Source organism: Larus michahellis, chromosome 25, assembly GCF_964199755.1.
Source record: "Larus michahellis chromosome 25, bLarMic1.1, whole genome shotgun sequence".
Classification (NCBI taxonomy): Eukaryota; Metazoa; Chordata; class Aves; order Charadriiformes; family Laridae; genus Larus; species Larus michahellis.
In genome coordinates this window covers 1,955,781-1,972,275 of record NC_133920.1, presented here as the reverse complement: position 1 = coordinate 1,972,275, position 16,495 = coordinate 1,955,781, and the positions used below count along the sequence as shown (strand labels likewise).

Sequence of the window (16,495 nt, the reverse complement as noted above, 5' to 3'; positions counted from 1 at the left end):
CTCTCCTGCGTCACGTGCGCAGCACCGCTTCCGGCCTCAATGCGGCCTCCCGCCCGCAGCCAATGAACGCTAGAAGGGCGGGCGCTTTCACCAATGGCAGCGCGGGGAGGGTGGGCGCTGCCTTCCCTCGGGCCAATGGGAGGCGGGGAAGGGGTGGGTTCGGCCCGCCCCCCTCCCCGCGCCAATGGGGCCGGGCCGGGCGCGGGCGGTGCGGGAGGCGCAGCCGAGGGAAGATGGCGGAGGAGGAGAAGCTGCCCGCGGGCTGGGAGAAGCGCATGAGCCGCAGCTCCGGTACGGACAGCGGCGGCGCTGGGGGGGATGCCTGCTCCCAGGGAGGCGCTTTGGGCCTCTCGGGGGCCCGGCTTGAGCTCCGACGGGGGCGCGGCGCGGTGGGCCCGGCCTGGGCCTCGCCGGGGTCTGAGGGGCCGTGAGCGGTGCCCGGGGCCTGGGGGCGGTGGACTGTGGAGAGCTGGGCTTGGGGCGGGCCTGAGAGCCGGGCGGGGGTGGGTCTGCGGGGTGTATGTCTCCGGGGCTGCCGTGCCCGAGGGGCGTCGTGCCCCTTGGCGGGGGGGGGGTGGCCTTGGCGGGGGAGGGCGAAGCGGCTCCTGGGACCGTGGTTTGCCAAGGGAGCCGGGCCTGGGGCGTGTGGGGCCGCAGTGGGGCTGCTCCCGACGGGGGCAGGGTGGCAGAGCCCGGAGAAGCTTCTTTATAAAAGGTCGGGTTAGAGCGCGGCAGGATGCTGTCATAGAATGGTCGTGGAATCACAGATTCATTGTGGAATCACAGAATCCTAGCTTGGAAGGGACCTCAGGGGTCATCTGGTCCAACCTTTCTCAGCAACAGCACGCACTCTAGACAAGACAAACACTTCCCTGGGAGGTTATTCCAGTTTTTTTGCCCTCGGTGGCCTACGGTGGCTCCGGGAGGGAAGTTGTGGGTCAGGATGGTGCTTTCAGGAGGGTTTCGTCCTTTACGGCGAGAGCTTTCTAGGCTTAGGGGCTCAAAAGCAGTTCCTGGGAGGGCATGTTCATCAGCTTGGCTGCTCTGCTCGGTTTGAGGTGGGGACGATGAGGCTAAAAGAGAAGAGGGGCCCGTGTGAGGCCTTCTTTGGAGGAAATACAGCGATTGGAGCATCCTAGAGGGAGAGAGCTCCGGGGCTGTCTGGAGTGAGCAGGTCCAGGCTGTTGGGATGAACTCGAGCCTTTTTTATCAGGTCGTAGCTTGCCACCGCACAGCTCTGCTGTTGCCATCCCTCACCTTGGTTTCCTTGGCTTTTTTCTCGAGTCTGGTCTGCTCCAAGCTCCAGTGGAGAGATTTGGGGTGAGTGATTTGCTAGAAGAGAGCAGAAATCGGCTCGATCGATGATGTGAGTTATCGCACGCGTGGCGCTGAGTGCTAGAAAGCCTCTGAGCAGCACAATTACCTGGCTTTAATGCCGAATGTGTCGAGAGGTGACTTCACAGAAGCTTCATTTTCTGCTACCTGGGGAAACCACAGATTTCTTGTGCGGGAAAGTCTTATTTTCTGGTAGAAAAAAGGTGATTTTCAGCAGGAAAGATCTGTGCAATACAAAGATGCGATCTTTGCTAACAGTAACTCGCCACGTTTGCTGCGGGTTGTGCTTGACGGAGAGGCTTTACACCGTTTCACCCTTGTAACTAGGGCTACAGTGAAATGCAGTCGTATCCCCAGGCCAGGAACCCGGCACCATCCGCCTTCTCGGCAGCATCCGGGTGTTGCCTGGGGGTGTTTATGGTTTCTGACGGTGTCGGTGGGTGTTTTGTCGCTGATCCGTGGGAGCGTGGTGAATTGGAAAGGCAGCTGGAGCCTGCTTCTGCGCGGGGCTGTTGCTTTGACTGAAGGCGCTTGCCGACGGAAACGCTTGCGTAGGAAATTATGTGGAGTTGTAAAGTCTCGTTTCCCACCTCGTGTGTTTGAGCTGATTGCGAGGATGTGGCCGAACAATCGTAGAAATCCAGTCGTCTTTCCCTGTAGGGTCAAGAAGCTGGTTCTTGGGGTTAGGAAGCTGGTTCCTGGGATCAAGAAGATCACTCTTGGGTCGGAAACTGATTCTTGGGGTCAAGAATCTTGTTCCTGGGGTCGGAAACTGATTCTTGGGGTCAAGAATCTTGTTCCTGGGGTCGGAAACTGATTCTTGGGGTCAAGAATCTTGTTCCTGGGGTCGGAAACTGATTCTTGGGGTCAAGAATCTTGTTCCTGGGGTCGGAAGCTCGTTCTTGGGGTCAGGAAGCCGGTTCTTGGGGTCAGGAAGCCGGTTCTTGGGGTCGGAAGCCGATTCTTGGGGTCAGGAAGCTCGTTCTTGGGGTCGGAAGCCGATTCTTGGGGTCAGGAAGCTCGTTCTTGGGGTCGGAAGCCAATTCTTGGGGTCAGGAAGCTCGTTCTTGGGGTCGGAAGCCGATTCTTGGGGTCGGAAGCCGATTCTTGGGGTCGGAAGCCGATTCTTGGGGTCGGAAGCCGATTCTTGGGGTCGGAAGCCGATTCTTGGGGTCGGAAGCCGGTTCTTGGGGTCGGAAGCCGATTCTTGGGGTCAGGAAGCTCGTTCTTGGGGTCGGAAGCCGATTCTTGGGGTCAGGAAGCTCGTTCTTGGGGTCGGAAGCCGATTCTTGGGGTCAGGAAGCTCGTTCTTGGGGTCGGAAGCCGATTCTTAGGGTCAAGAAGCTGATTCTTGGGGTCAGAAATGGGTTCTTGGAGTCAAGAAGCTCGTTCTTGGTGTCGGAAGCCAATTCCTGGGGTCAAGAAGCTGATTCTCGGTGTCCGTCGGGAGCTTTTTTTAACCCCAGCCCGCTCTCTCTGTCCGCAGGCCGTGTGTATTACTTCAACCACATCACGAATGCCAGTCAGTGGGAACGGCCCAGCGGCAGCGGGAAGAACGGCCAAGGGGAGCCAAGCAAAGTGCGATGTTCACATCTCTTGGTGAAACACAACCAGTCCAGAAGGCCCTCGTCGTGGAGGCAGGAAAAGATCACGCGGACCAAAGATGAGGCACTGGAGCTTATAAATGGCAAGTAAACGCAGGAGAGAGAGAGGGAATATGATTCTGTTGAAGGGGAAAAGTCATTTTAAGGCTAGAATTTGGACCCCGAGCCGAGTGGTTCGGTGTGTCGTGAACTTGCTAAAGCCAAGTTTTTTTTAAGCCAAGTGGTTTGAAAATGGACTTTCCTGTGGCCTGTCCACTCGGAGGAACAATTTTGCTGTATGATTAAATGACGTAAAGACAGGTCCCAGCCCCTACGTCCTCCCCTTTGTGTTTGGTTTTGGTTTTTTTTTTTCGGTAATGTTATTTCAGAGGTTTGTTTGTATTTTCTTTGTAAATGTGTATTTTTACATTAAAAATAAAATGATTTGAAGCTAAACCAAATGTTCTTTAAACATTTCTTTTTATTTAATGTCGCTTGACTCCTCGCCCTAATAGCAGCTTAGAGTCAGTTGTAATTAACCTCTGCTTGAAGTCAAGTTGTTTGTAGGAGGGAATCGACCTTGCGCGAGGCTGGACGGGCGACCTGATCGGCTTGTTTTTTTCCCCAAATATTCTGGTTTGTGATCTGGTCTAGGAGCGAGGGCGCTGTGTGCTTTCCGCAATAAGTGGTGGTAATCTTTGCAGCCTAGATTCTTCTTCTTTTTTTCTTGCAGCTCTGGCAGTAGAATTGAATTGATGTCGCCGTTCTTCGGCATCGAGGTTGTTTTGATCTTGATGGAAAGCACGTTCGGCTTTTCCTGCTGGCTTTTACCTCGTAGGATAAGGAATTGAAGGGGTTGGGGTGAGGTTTAAATCAGTCCCGTGGATTAATTGGTGAAAACTGAGACCAGGCTCTTTAATGGGCAGCTTTGTCTTTTCTGGGGGTGAGGTTGCAAAGCTGCGAGCTCACGGATACGTCCTGGGCTTGTCTTATTTTTTATGGCTTCAGCAACGAGGGAGGGAAGATACGGAGGGTGTTTTGGCTACTGCCTCCATCCTACCCAACGCTAAATTTAAGGACTTTTTTTATTCAAAATCCCTGGGAGGGGAAATTATCTTTGCTGAATGACTTGAAGCACCGAGGCGGTGACCAGCAGGTGGTATCTGCACCCCGCCTTTTGGAAGGGGAGGTTAAAAGAATTGGTGCGCATGGGAATTTTCTTAGGGAATTGTCTCCTTTGGGGTTGGGGTGGCCGAGAAAGCGTGCGGGCTGGGGTGGGGTGACGAAGCGGGACGCCCGCCTCGGGGTGCAGCTCCGTGCCAAGGGCGCCGAGACTGCTGTAAAGATAAATAGATTGAAATATTTCAGCCGAGCTGCAAATTCTCTCTCTGTCTTGCTCTTCTCTTTCGTTTCTTTTGAAGAACAAAACTGGTGTAGACCCATCTCTTTGGCGTGATGGTCGTCAAAAGGCCAGAGCAGAGCTTTCTACAGGGGGGAGGTGAAATGATGCAGGCGTTTTAAGCAGTCATTGATGAACTTGGATCTTTGTAAGACGGAATCACTTACATTTTTGGAAGGGGAAGTTGTCTCGTTATCTCTAAAGACGTATTTCAGGAGCTTGTGAGGAGGTAGACTTTTTGATACATAGATGTTCTATAAAGCTAGTTATCTTTAGAAGCCTGAATAATGTTATTTGGACTCAACGATTGTTGTCATTCTTATTTTTGGGTGTTTTTCTTTGAGATGCCGCAGTTCTTTGGTAAGGTGAGGGAAAGAAACAGCTTAAACTTCCCGTGGCTGGGAAGAATGAGATTAACCTTGACAGCGTCAGGGCCTTCTCGCTGTTGAATAACTCTTACGTTTCGTAATCTCTCTGTGGTGTCTGAAGAGGAAGAGCCGTGATTAAAACTCACTTCGTGTAAATACCCGGCTTGTCTTCTTGGTAAGGGCCGTTAGGGAATTAATTCCTGTGATGGGAAAAATGTCAAAAAAAGCCCAAACCCAACCACCTTTCTATCTTCCTGGGAAGGTCGTAGGGAACATCAGCTTACGATTTATTGTTTTACGACGGCTTTTTGAAAATTACTGTTAATTAAGTTTCTAGAACAGCTGAAACTTCTTGGGAGGATGCTCCTCTCCGGCTCCTGACAGTCAGGCATCGATGAGCTTCCCTGCACAGATGGACTGTACCTGGGAAATGTAATTATAGCGTAGAATTGTCGAAGTAGGTCTCCGGGGAGGAATTTGTTTGCCAGGCGCAGTACCACGCATTTTCCTGTTTTGTTTGGAGATCGGTTACGCCCGAGAGATCTCCCTCCGAATCCCGCTCGGGTCTTAACGCTTTACGCAATAAAAAAGCGAGGAGGAAATTTGATTAGGGAGTTTTTTTGTTCCCAGAGGAGAGGGGATGATACTAAAGATAAATGTTTTCGGTAGGTGAACTTGACTGATGTCAAATATTCCGTTTGATGGCTTTTCTCCGCTAATAAGGGAGGAGAGTTAAGAGAGCTGGAGGGTTGCGTCGCCCGTGAATGGTTTTTTTTAATCCATTGAGAAAGTTGCAGGGGAGGATTAAATGTAGGTTAGTTCTCCCGTGGTCTTCCAGCAGGAGTTGGAGGATTTGGGATCACCAGGTGCTTTGCTGAGAGGTGATAACGTCGCAGGGAGCGCGGGACTAGATAGAAATTTCAGATTTGAGCCTGACCCCGCTCTTTAAGGCAGCGAAACCTTTCAGCCCCCTCCGCGAGCTTTATCAGGCGCCGTTCAAGAGGCAGTTCATTTGCTGTGAAGGTTATTTCCGACCATCTCTCTACGTGTAGAAACCCGGTTTCCAGCTAAATACCACTTACGATCACTTTCCATCCGTTGTTTCTTGCGTTAGTGTTGTTTAATTACTTAATTAAATTTAATTTCTTCCTGACGTTGACCTCTCGGTGGTTTTCGAGAGCCCTGCTCTTTCCCAGCCTGTTTTTTTTGCCCCCTGAGCCAACCGGGCTTTTAGTTTCTGGTAATGTAGGTCATCCCTTCTGCTGTTTCTGCTCTTGGCCCTCCTTTGCACTTCAGTTTCGATTAATTTTTCTTGAGCGCGGGTTCACCGTGGTCTGCGAGATCTCAGAGCAGCTCTTGGCTGCGCCTCCTCCTGTGGCATTTACTACTGCCCTTCTCTCTGCTGAGGGCACCGTGACTTCGGGGCTGCGCCTCTCGCTTTTAAAATCCTCCTGCCTATTTCGGAGTTGTAATTCCGCGTTTACGTCCTCCTTTTTCTGGCGGAGCTCGCGGATTTGTTTGGCTTGCGTTTGCAAATAGGCCCCCGGCTTCGCTGGGTGCCGTCGGATCATTCCTTGGTCATTCAGGTCGCGTTAAATATTCAGATCCTCCTTTCTGCTGACGGCGCTTCCCCGCCCTCCAGCTCGTTATTCGCACGCTTCGTTAGCAGACCCCCGCTTCTTGTTGCAGAATCGGTTGGGATTCATCCCAAAGTTTGATGCCCGAAAGCTTCTCTTCCCCGATACTCCCCATTTCAGCACAATCCACTGCCGTTCTTCATCTTGCTCTTCTTGCACTAATCTCCCATTAACTCCGTTTCCCTTACGCCTGGAGATTTTTCGGGGTAATTTATTAAAAGCCGGGCAGTACCTGATCTGCATAATTTGTTCTGAACGGCTGAGATCGTCTGGGGAAAAGGCTCATTAATCCCACTTCGCGGAGCCAAAGTTTAGACCCGGGGTGCGAGCCTCTTGCGCCAGTCGAGGTGCTTTGAAACAACTACTTCAGCTTTAAAAAAGCCTTAGGCTTTATCCAGAAAAACCCTCATCTGGTTGACGGGCAGATTTTGCTCTCAGGCTGGTCACCAGCATAAAATCCCGCGGTTTTAATAATTAAATTCTCTTTTAATGTGTGGTTGAGCCGCCTGCCCCGCGCGCTTATGAAACTCTTTACCTGCTGATGTGACCAGGGCAGGCAGTTTAGGACGTAAACTCTCTAATCCTTCCTTTGGAGGCTTTATTACTTTAACGTCGGTATATATCTTAAAGCCGTAATTCCTGACGCTTCTGGGTGCGATTGTGACGGCGCCTTGCTGGGGATTGGCACCTGTATACGATCGGATACGTATTTACGGTGCTGCAAATATGTATTTTTTAGGATAAACTCTGTCTTGTCAGCGAGTAGCTGCTTACGCTCAAGCGGCTTAGTTTAACAGGATGAACCAGTATCGGCTTCTTTCCTAGAACACGAATGCGGCGAACTGTCTTCCACCCAGCTAAATAATCCTTTTTTTCCCCCCCTTTTTAATGCAGGATAAATAGCTGTTGCCTTAAGCTTTGTAGGGTTTCAGACGTTGGGGGAGACGTTCTCCACCCGCTCGTGTGCGCTCTAAGCGGCAGGTAGGAAAAATGGGTATAATCTCACTTAGGTGACAAGTTAAAGCAGGTTACGCGCGTCAGGAATTAAAGATAACTTTCTCTGGCTTTTGAATTATATTCAGGGCACGTGTTTTAAAAAAAAAAACAAACCAAAAAACCCCCCAAAAACCCCATTCTAAACCAAGAGGTGATCAGTCTCCTATTCCCATATTTTTTTTTTTTTTTTGGTAGCTTTTCCTCCTGGCCTGTCCAGCTGGAAAAGTCCTGAACGCTTTGCTGAATTTAAAAGATTTACGCTAGAGACGATTGAATTGGGGAGGAAAAGTGGGCTGGACCAGAGAGGACTACTCTGAAGACTTAAAACCCCTTCGTTTTGGTTTTGCTAGCCTTAAACTGGAATAAAGGGGTTCGTTTAAAAATGAAAAGCCAGCTTTTTGTTGCTGCTGGATACCTCAGCGCCTCCATTCTCTCCTCAAGGAATATTTTCTCTCCTGCCCCCAGCCCTCACAGATATTTCCTCAGGTGTGTACAAGTATATAGCGTTAAAACGAGCTAGAAAATACTTATTTCTTCATCCGTTTCCATCAGAAACTGCCCTCTTCCTTTTGTGAGAGCATCCCTCCAAATAATAAAGCCTAACTCTCGAATTACGTGCCCGGCCCTTTTTCAGGGAGATTTCTTCCACTCTTTGTGGCTGGAATAAACTATGCTCAGCCCAATTTTCTATATTATTTTTAGAGGTTTATCTGGCAAAGTGCAGACTCTTCACGCATGCAAGCTACAGGGCTTACCTGGGAGTTCGGTTGTTGAAACCAGGGGATTTAATAGCTTCGAGGGGAGGGCAACCACATTTCTTTCCTCTATTAAAAAAAAAAAAAAAAATCAGTATTTTTTTTTGAAGGGGGAAGACCGCTGAGGTCTAAAATGGAAGAGAGGCCTCGACGATTCTTTCAGAAGCTGGCGGGAGGTTTCTGGAAAGAGGGGATTTAAAAAATTAAACAAAACTCTGGTGAGAAATAAGTGGATTTTAGCTGGTACGGAGAGTTGCTTTGGGTTGGAAGCCGGAGCATCCATTTGGGGCTGTCCTTCAAGGCAGGCGTGGATGGATGCTCCCTTGCTTAAAGTACATGGATGAAGGATTTTTTTTTTGTGATGTAATTTAGTCTGAATTCATCACTTTTGGTCCAACGTGTGGAAGGGAAGCCCCTCTGGCCAGAGCAGGCTGCGTTGGGAAGGCGGAGGTTTACCTGGCAGCCGGACCCACAGCAGATACTCGGCAGTTTGCAGGCTTCAAATCCAGCCCAAGCCACCGTCCCCGTGCAGAAATGTTCCTTGCGACTGGTGTTAAATTGGGTTTTGGGCGGCTGCAGGTCGGCGCGGCGACGGCTTGGGATTTGGAGTAGCCGGTCACGCTCCTTTTAACGAAGGAGCTGGACCGGGTTGAGTTGCGTGAAACGACGCGGGGTTTTCTCGGTGCCTCGAGAACCCGGGAGAATCTGCCCCGCGGGGTGTTAAGGGAGGCGGCAGCGGCGCTCGTGCTTTGCTCCTCCCAGTCAGTCTCTGTAATTGGCGGCTCCGCCATCGCATTATCAAGCTGTCGATTGGAAAACGCCGTTTGTCTCCTGGGTTTTCCTGTTAGGAGCCAGCAAGGTTGGGGTTCCGCTGGTCCAGGAAGGTTCAGAACAGTCTCTCGGTTGAGACTATGAATATTTCTTAGCTGACCTTTTAAAACGCCGTCTTGACAAATAATTCGCTCCTCGGGGATTCTTCCCGCTCGTTCTTTTAGCGAGGTGAGCCCTTCGGAAATCAAAAGCTCATCTATTTTGAAGCCCAATAATAAATCCCTACGTTTCAGGGGTCGCAGGAGGCGGAATCACCATTTATTTTTTTTTTTATTTAATAGGAGCTTAAATAGAAATAGGCCGCGGTGCGAGGATGGAAACGTGCTTGGAAAAAAAAAAAAAACCCACGAGTGAGACAAGTGCTTTTAAGGTGTTATAAAAGTTTAGTTCTGCCTCTGAATTTATTCAGGAGGTTTGAAAGCCTTTTATTTTCGGTTTGTGGCCTTCTTGCCGCGGGATGTAACGCTTAAGGGTGGGGGCTTGGGCTTTTTTTTTTTTTTTTTTTTTTTTTTTTCCCCCCCTCCCTCTTCCCTGACTAATTATTCCCTGTCTTTCCAGGCTACATCCAGAAGATAAAATCGGGAGAAGAGGATTTTGAATCTCTGGCTTCCCAGTTTAGCGACTGCAGCTCGGCAAAAGCGGGCGGCGATTTGGGTGCGTTCGGGAGAGGTAAGTGGAGCTCAGCCCGGCAGCGCGAACGCCGGATCACGGGTACGGGCTTGACGCCGATCTTCTTGGCGGTGGGTGGCGGGTGTTTAATAATGCACCCCGCTGGTGGGGGAATGAACATGAGAATGGATTTATCCGCTCGGCAGCCTGCTGTGCAGGAAATGTAGTTTGATGCCTGGAAGTTAAACCAATTAGGAATGCAACTCTTAATATTATTCTAGGCAGAGGGGTGTCGTTGTGCAAACGCCTTTTCGTGAAATTGGCTTTTCCCTCTGGAAAAGGATTTTCCAGCTACACTGAATGGAAATCCAGTGACACAGGGTAATGAGCCGTGAATGAGGAAGAAGCGGATAAGTCTTGCTAACGGCACGGCAGATAAATGGTTTGGCCTTCTAATCTTCGATGAGAAAGCTATTAGCAAATCGTGGAAACGAGAATAATTCTCGGCCCGCCAAAGTCATGTTGCCGGCCAGAGATTTTTGTTACGGGATTGTTGATCGCCGCAGAGAGGGAGCGACAACGAAAAGCTCGTGGGTGCTTCCTCGTTAATGAGATTTGCTGGTGCGGGAGGAAGAATCTTCGGGTAACATTCGAAACCTCTTCGGCTTTATCATAGCGGTGCTTTTTGCAGTCGTTTCCGCTAGGAGGAAAATACAAAGCGACAGTGTCGTGAGTACGGCTACAAAATTCAGAGAACAACCCAAAACCTTTTTATAGCGAGGGTGTCCGCGCATATTTTAGTTGAAGAGGGTCAAGAAAGGTTCTTGCCGGGGAGAGAGAGTGCTGTATTTATTGTCATCATCCGTGCCCCGGCGTCCCAGGGACTTGCAGGGGGAGCAGAGGAAGATCTGTCGCGAGAGCTGCGCCTGTCCGAAATGGCGAGCAGGAATCTCGCCTCTCGTTTTAATGAAAGCATTTTTCCTACGCTCCCGCTTAGGTCCATGGATTAAAGCGTTCAGAAGCTCGTTTCGGGCTTGTACAGGTTTGGCAGGAGGTTTTCGCACAGCTGCCTTTGCCGGGCCGGGCTGTCACCCTGCTTAGGATGGCCCGGTGTTAGGGTTTGGGAGACACCCACGACAGTTTATTGTCGTTAAGTCAGTTATTCCATCACTCCATGACCCTTCCCCACCCGGGAAGGGCAATTGGGGAAAAACAAGGAAACCCGAGGGTTGAAATATAAAGAGATTGAATAGGATAAGACTAAATAATTAACATTAATAACACTAAAGAGCCAGTATTGATCCCGATACCGGTATAGAATATACAAGGATGATACTCAGCCCAATTTATCAGGAGGAAGCCGGGCGCTCCCAGCCAATGTGGGACACTGCCAGCGCTGCGGCTTCGGGAGGAAGGGAAGGGCTCAGGGCTCCGGCACCGGGGCGAGGAGTTCTCAGGATGGCAGGGAAGAAAAACTCCTCTGCAAACTTTTTCATTTCCATATAATGTGACGTTTGTGGTACGAAATAATCCTGTTGGCAGCTTGGGTCGAGTGCCCGGGTTTCTATTCTCATCCCCGCACCTGGGGAGCTTGAAAACACCGAGACCTTGAAACCCACATCCCAGAGCTGGCTATAAAGTAAATATTGTAATGAATTCAGACACTAGAGTCTTCTAAAAATGCAGTTTTCCCGAGCATTAGGAAAGAAATTAGTCTTGTGTCATCCAAACCAGGACACCTGGGAATACTTAAAACACGAGCGGGCTCATGGAAGGGGCTCGGAGTTGCTCGTTCAGCCCCTGCCAGCCGAAGCCCACTTGGCTTTGGCAGGTGAAACTCTATTTCAAATGTAATTTGGGGTTTTTTTCCCCCCATAAAAATACTGGTTTTAATCACCGTTCCTTTTTGGGGTGCAGTTCAGCAACAGTTGCTTCCTCGAATAGATCCTTTCAGGCGGGGCTGACCTGAGGGTGCCGTCTCTTTGGGTTCAGGGCAAACAGAAATTTGGGTTCATTGTGCTCTTTGGGATGGAAAGAGATTGCTTTATTTTATTTTTCTGGCTGCGCCAAAACGTAAAGAAATGTCGCAAGAGCCGCTTTCCACTAGATGGCATTGGAACCAAAGCCCTGCTCTCTCCATCCCCCCTCTCTGCCTCTCCTTGTTTTTATTTTTCCCTGGGCTGAAAACGTAATTTGTTAGAACTTGGAGCGGTGGTGACTTGGGAGGGGAAGTTCTTAAAACATTTCAATTTGTCTGCCCTTCAAATAAGTCCTGTTCCTGCACCAGGAAGACCACTGCGGTGTAGCAGCCGGGCTGATACTTCATCCAAAGGAAAAGATTTCGCGTCCTTAGTGGAAAATAACCACAAAAATTCAGGTGCCGAGGCAAGTCTGCCCGACGGTGAATGACACCGGTGTTGTAACCGAAGCTCATGAGCCAGGCAGGCCGCTTCTAGCTTCTAATCTGGATTTTTAGCCATTAATCTAAATGCTGAAAGGGGAGAAGCGAAACGCTGGGAAGCCGGATGCATCAGGTCGCTTCAGTAATAAACCACTTCTTCCTCGGAGAGAGAAAAATAGCAAGCTGAAGCTATTAATAATCCCGAAAGGGGGGAATCGAGCATCTTTAGTGGCATCTTAAGTGCCCTAGCTGGAGAAAGGGGTAGGGATGGATGGAGGTCGTAAAGGAAAACATAAATTCCGGAGATGAGACGTGAGGCATTTGGGGTGTGTGGTCTTGGAAGGGGTCGGGAAGGTTTAATTTGCAGAGAGATGAATGTATCGCTGCGAGGTGGCTTTTCCGGCTCTCGAGCTGCCTCTGCCGCCCCTTCCGAATGTGCTGCGGGTTCCAAAGCCACAGCCCAGCTTGGAGACGAACGTCATAAACTTCCAGGAGATTTTATGTTGGGTTTTTGGCGAGTGGCTGGTCTGTCCATCACCTCGGGCAGCTCGAGGCAAGCTTTGGGCACGGTCGATGCTAAGGGCAGGGAATAAGGGTTGTCTCTGGGCCTGGGGGACTGTCACCTCCCGGCCTTCCCTCCCGGGCATCTTGTCCTTCTGCTGAAGCTTTTGCCGAGGCTCCCGCGGTGGGACTTTGACCTGTTGGCAGCGGTAAAACCTCATTATTTCGGCTGGGGCGGGCGATTTCTCCGCTCTAACTTTTATCACAGGAAACTGAGAGGGTTGTGATTTAGGGGCACAGAGTCGAGCTGGGGGTCGGTGCGAGTGGTGTTCCCCAGGGGTCAGTGCTGGGCCCAGTCCTCTTCAATGTCGTCATCAATGGCCTGGATGAAGGGACAGAGCGTCCCCTGGGCAGGTTTAGAGGTGACACAAAGCTGGGGGGGTGGCCGACACCCCGGAAGGCCGTGCCGCCATCCAGAGAGACCTGGCCAGGCTGGAGAGTTGGGCAAAGAGGAACCTTCTGGAATTCAAGAGGGGCAAGCGCAGGGTGCTGCACCCGGGGAGGAATAACCCCCCGCAGCAGGACAGGTTGGGGGTGACCTGCTGGAGAGCAGCTCGGTGGGGAGAGACCTGGGAGTGCTGGGGGCCGACGGGACGGCCATGAGGCAGCGATGGGCCCTGGTGGCCAAGAAGGCCAGTGGCATCGTGGGGGGCATGAAGAAGAGCGTGGCCGGCAGGTGGAGGGAGGTCATCCTCCCCCTCTGCTCTGCCCTGGGGAGGCCGCAGCTGGAGTTGTGGGTCCAGTTCTGGGCTCCCCGGGTCAAGAGGGACAGGGAACTGCTGGAGAGGGGACAGCAAAGGGCTACCGAGATGCTGAGGGGACGGGAACGTCTCTCTGCTGAAGAAAGGCCGAGGGATTTGGGGCTTTTTGTCTGGAAAAAAGACGGCTGAGGGGGGATCTTAAAGGGTGGGTGTGAGGAGGATGGGGCCAGGCTCTTCTCAGTGGTGCCCGGGGACAGGACAAGGGGTAACGGGCACAAACGTGAGCATGGGAAGTTCCACCTAAACACGAGGAGGAACTTCTTGCCTTTGCGGGTGGCAGAGCCCTGGCACAGGCTGCCCAGAGAGGTGGGGGAGTCTCCGTCTGTGGAGACATCCCAAACCCGCCCGGACGCGTTCCTGTGCCGCCTGCTCTGGGTGACCCTGCTCTGGAGGGGGTTGGAGGAGATGATCTCCAGAGGGCCCTTCCAACCCTACGGTTCTATGATTCCGTGAGACTGGGCAAAAATCCCGTCCCCCTTGAACCGCCCCCTGTAGCAGGCTGGTGTCTCTGCTCTTGATTTGAGTTATTCTGGCCGTTATTGTGCTGCTTATTCCTTCTTTACCCTGCGGTAGTTCCGCTTGGGGATCCCCGCGCGGGGTCCTTTGGGCACCTCTGCCTTTCCCGAGCCTGGATTTCTAAACCTCCTGAAACTGGGTGATTCGGGAGAGCGGAGCCTCCAGAGGGATCCTTATCTAGGTCATGACATTTACCCACGTGTGCCTCGTAAATTATTTAGCGCAGCTTGTAATTCACACCGCATCCGTCCCCCTCTCCCTGCGTACCTGGAGGGCACACGAGAGGGGAAGAGGAGCGTTCGCCTGTGCCAGTGAGTCTGCGGAACAGATTTCCTCCGCCTTTCGGGCTGGCAGCTCTCCCGAGCATCTTTCTTCGCTGCGGCTGCCTCTGTAGGATCTGCGCAAACCCCCGCTCTGTTTAAAAAAGGAAAAAAAATTAAAAAAAAAAAAATAAAAAAAAAAAATCCGCGTGCATGCATGTGTGAATGAGTTGTTTTGAATCCTCTTCTGGGAGAAGGATAAAAACAAACACCCCCTGCGCGTTATTAATTGGTGACTTTGTTGTTTGCCTGGAAGCTGTCTTCGTTTGAGGCTGGCTTGCTCAGAACGATCTTCCGTTCGTTGCCGAGCTTAATTGAACTTTCTGGTGTCTGCTCTCCGCAGGTCAGATGCAGAAACCTTTTGAAGACGCCTCATTTGCGCTGAGGGCTGGCGAGATGAGCGGACCAGTTTTCACAGAATCAGGGATCCACATCATCCTCCGCACAGAGTGAAGTGCCTTGGTGACGCGTAGAAGAGGAAAGGGCGAGGGGAAGAAAGGAAAAGGAAGAAAACAAAGAAGAAAAAAAAAAAAAAAAACCCAAACCTGCTCCAACCCTGCACTCTCCCCAAACGAACTTCATATCCAGTTTAAAAAAAAAAAAAAAAAAAAAAAAGCGCATTTTTCATATCTCGATATCTTCTGTGGCACCCGACACAGTGTTTTTCACCTGCAGAGGTGCATGGTTAGCCGCGGGTGAGAACGCAATCGGAACAAGGCGGTAGCATCTTTCGCAAGCAGAGAGAACGTTAAAACCCGACGTTTCTGGCATGCCACAGCTGCTCGAGTTACATCCGCGTGTCTCCTGGGCCGAGGAATTGTCAACGCTAAAGGTCCCACTCCAGTGCTTCCCGCATCCCTACCCCCCGCCGCCGCCGCCCCCGTCTCTAGACGCAGAGTATTTATTGCAGCGCGGAGCCGACGTGTGAACTCTGGTGCTACGACGGAACCAACTCCCCCCCCACCCCCAGCCCCCGCATGATCGTTTCGACGCATTTTTAAACCCCAGTGGAGGGTATTCGCTCTGCAGCCCGCTCTGTTGGTTCGTAGAACTGATTGATTTACTAAAGCCATTCGTTAATTGACCGTCAAGGTATCAAAGGCTGAGCCAGCTTAAGCATGGGGCACCCATCCCTCTGTCTCCGTCCGTAGCTTCCCTTTAACGCAGCTCGGCGAGGACCATCCCTCTGTCCCCTCGCCCCGGTGGCGCCGGGAGCTCTCTCTCCCCTCCTGCCATCCCTTCGATTCGTTAAAACTTGAAGATGCCTTTTTGGGTTCCGAACGCAAAGGAGAGAGGCGAAGGGCCAGTAAGTAGTTGCCACTGCAGGATGGTGGGTAGCCAGCCCGAGCTGCGTAGCGGTACGTAGGATGCTGCGTGCTTCCCATTCCGGCCTGAAGTCACTCCATTATTTAGACACCACGGTGCCGTTCCGTAGGGCCGACTGTATTGTGGATTTTTAGTTTTAGCTAGAAGGCTGGTTTTTTTGGGTCGTCGTTTTTTTTTTTTTGGTTGGTTTGTTTTTTTTTTTTTTTCCTTCTTTTTTTTTTCTCAAGCTCCTCTCGAGCCACTTGTGGTTTAAACACTGTAAGCCGTTGTTTTCCGGTTACACCGCATTGCTTATGTTTAGCGAAATAAAAACGGGGAAAAATAAAATAAAATAATAAATCCCGGCTTTGGTCCAGCTGTATAGTTCCAATTCTCTTCAGCAGAAAATAAAGCCCTCTCCAATTACACAACTCAAGGGCTCTGGTATTGATTATTTCTCCTCCTTTGCCTGTAGAGATCTTGTCGCTGCTGTTAGAACAAACAAAAAACCTCTGCAATACGCGCCGAATTGGCTCTTGCTGGTGGTTTGGGGGTTTGGTTTTTTTTTTGTTTCGTTGTTTTTGTTGCGGTTTCTTTTTTTTTTTTAAACTCTAAAATAGAAATGTGGCTCGCGTGGCGTGAAGAAAAACTTCTCCAAATTTGTCCGAAGCGAGAAGCTGATATTCTTCGGTCTGTCGTTGGGGCGGGCTCTCCCGCTTTGCGTCCAGCCGATGTCTTGTTTCCTGAGAATTGTTTAAATCCTGGTACAAAGTGTTACTTCGAGATAAGGTAAAGCCGGTATTTCTAGCGCAGTTTAATGACTATTTCCCACCTCTCCTCGGCTCTGCAAATTGAGGTGTTCCATTCGGGGTATGAAATCCGCCGTGACGGAGAGTGGCTCCTCGCTGTGTGGTGGTTTTTTTGGGTTGTTTTTTTTGTTTGTTTTTTTTTTTTTCCCCCCTAAAAACTCCCATTTTAGAGGCTGGGGAGAGGCACCGTCTCCTACGTTGCTCTCTCCAATTACCGTGATCGCCAAACCTCCGAATATCGTTTGCAGGTCTGCTTTTTGCCGGTTGCGCTGGGGAGATGGAAGAAGGCTCTCGCGCGTCGGATAAAAG

General features: G+C 50.9%; 1 protein-coding gene across 1 annotated transcript; it reads left to right on the top strand.

The window, feature by feature from the left end:
* The first annotated feature begins 170 nt into the window (after positions 1 to 170).
* Positions 171 to 15,808, top strand: PIN1 (peptidylprolyl cis/trans isomerase, NIMA-interacting 1). Its single transcript, XM_074567066.1, has 4 exons — positions 171 to 291; positions 2,822 to 3,022; positions 9,463 to 9,573; positions 14,416 to 15,808. Exons 1-4 carry the CDS (start codon positions 234 to 236, stop codon positions 14,523 to 14,525), a joined length of 480 nt encoding a protein of 159 aa, XP_074423167.1. The 5' UTR covers positions 171 to 233; the 3' UTR covers positions 14,526 to 15,808.
* Positions 15,809 to 16,495: the final 687 nt, after the last annotated feature.

Bases quoted from the DNA above. Each gene is read 5' to 3' on its own strand.
- PIN1 (XM_074567066.1), top strand. From the start codon at position 234: ATGGCGGAGGAGGAGAAGCTGCCCGCGGGCTGGGAGAAGCGCATGAGC. The intron at 292-2,821 runs GTACGGACAGCG...CTCTGTCCGCAG, and splicing joins GCGCATGAGCCGCAGCTCCG to GCCGTGTGTATTACTTCAAC. The intron at 9,574-14,415 runs GTAAGTGGAGCT...TGCTCTCCGCAG, and splicing joins TTTGGGTGCGTTCGGGAGAG to GTCAGATGCAGAAACCTTTT.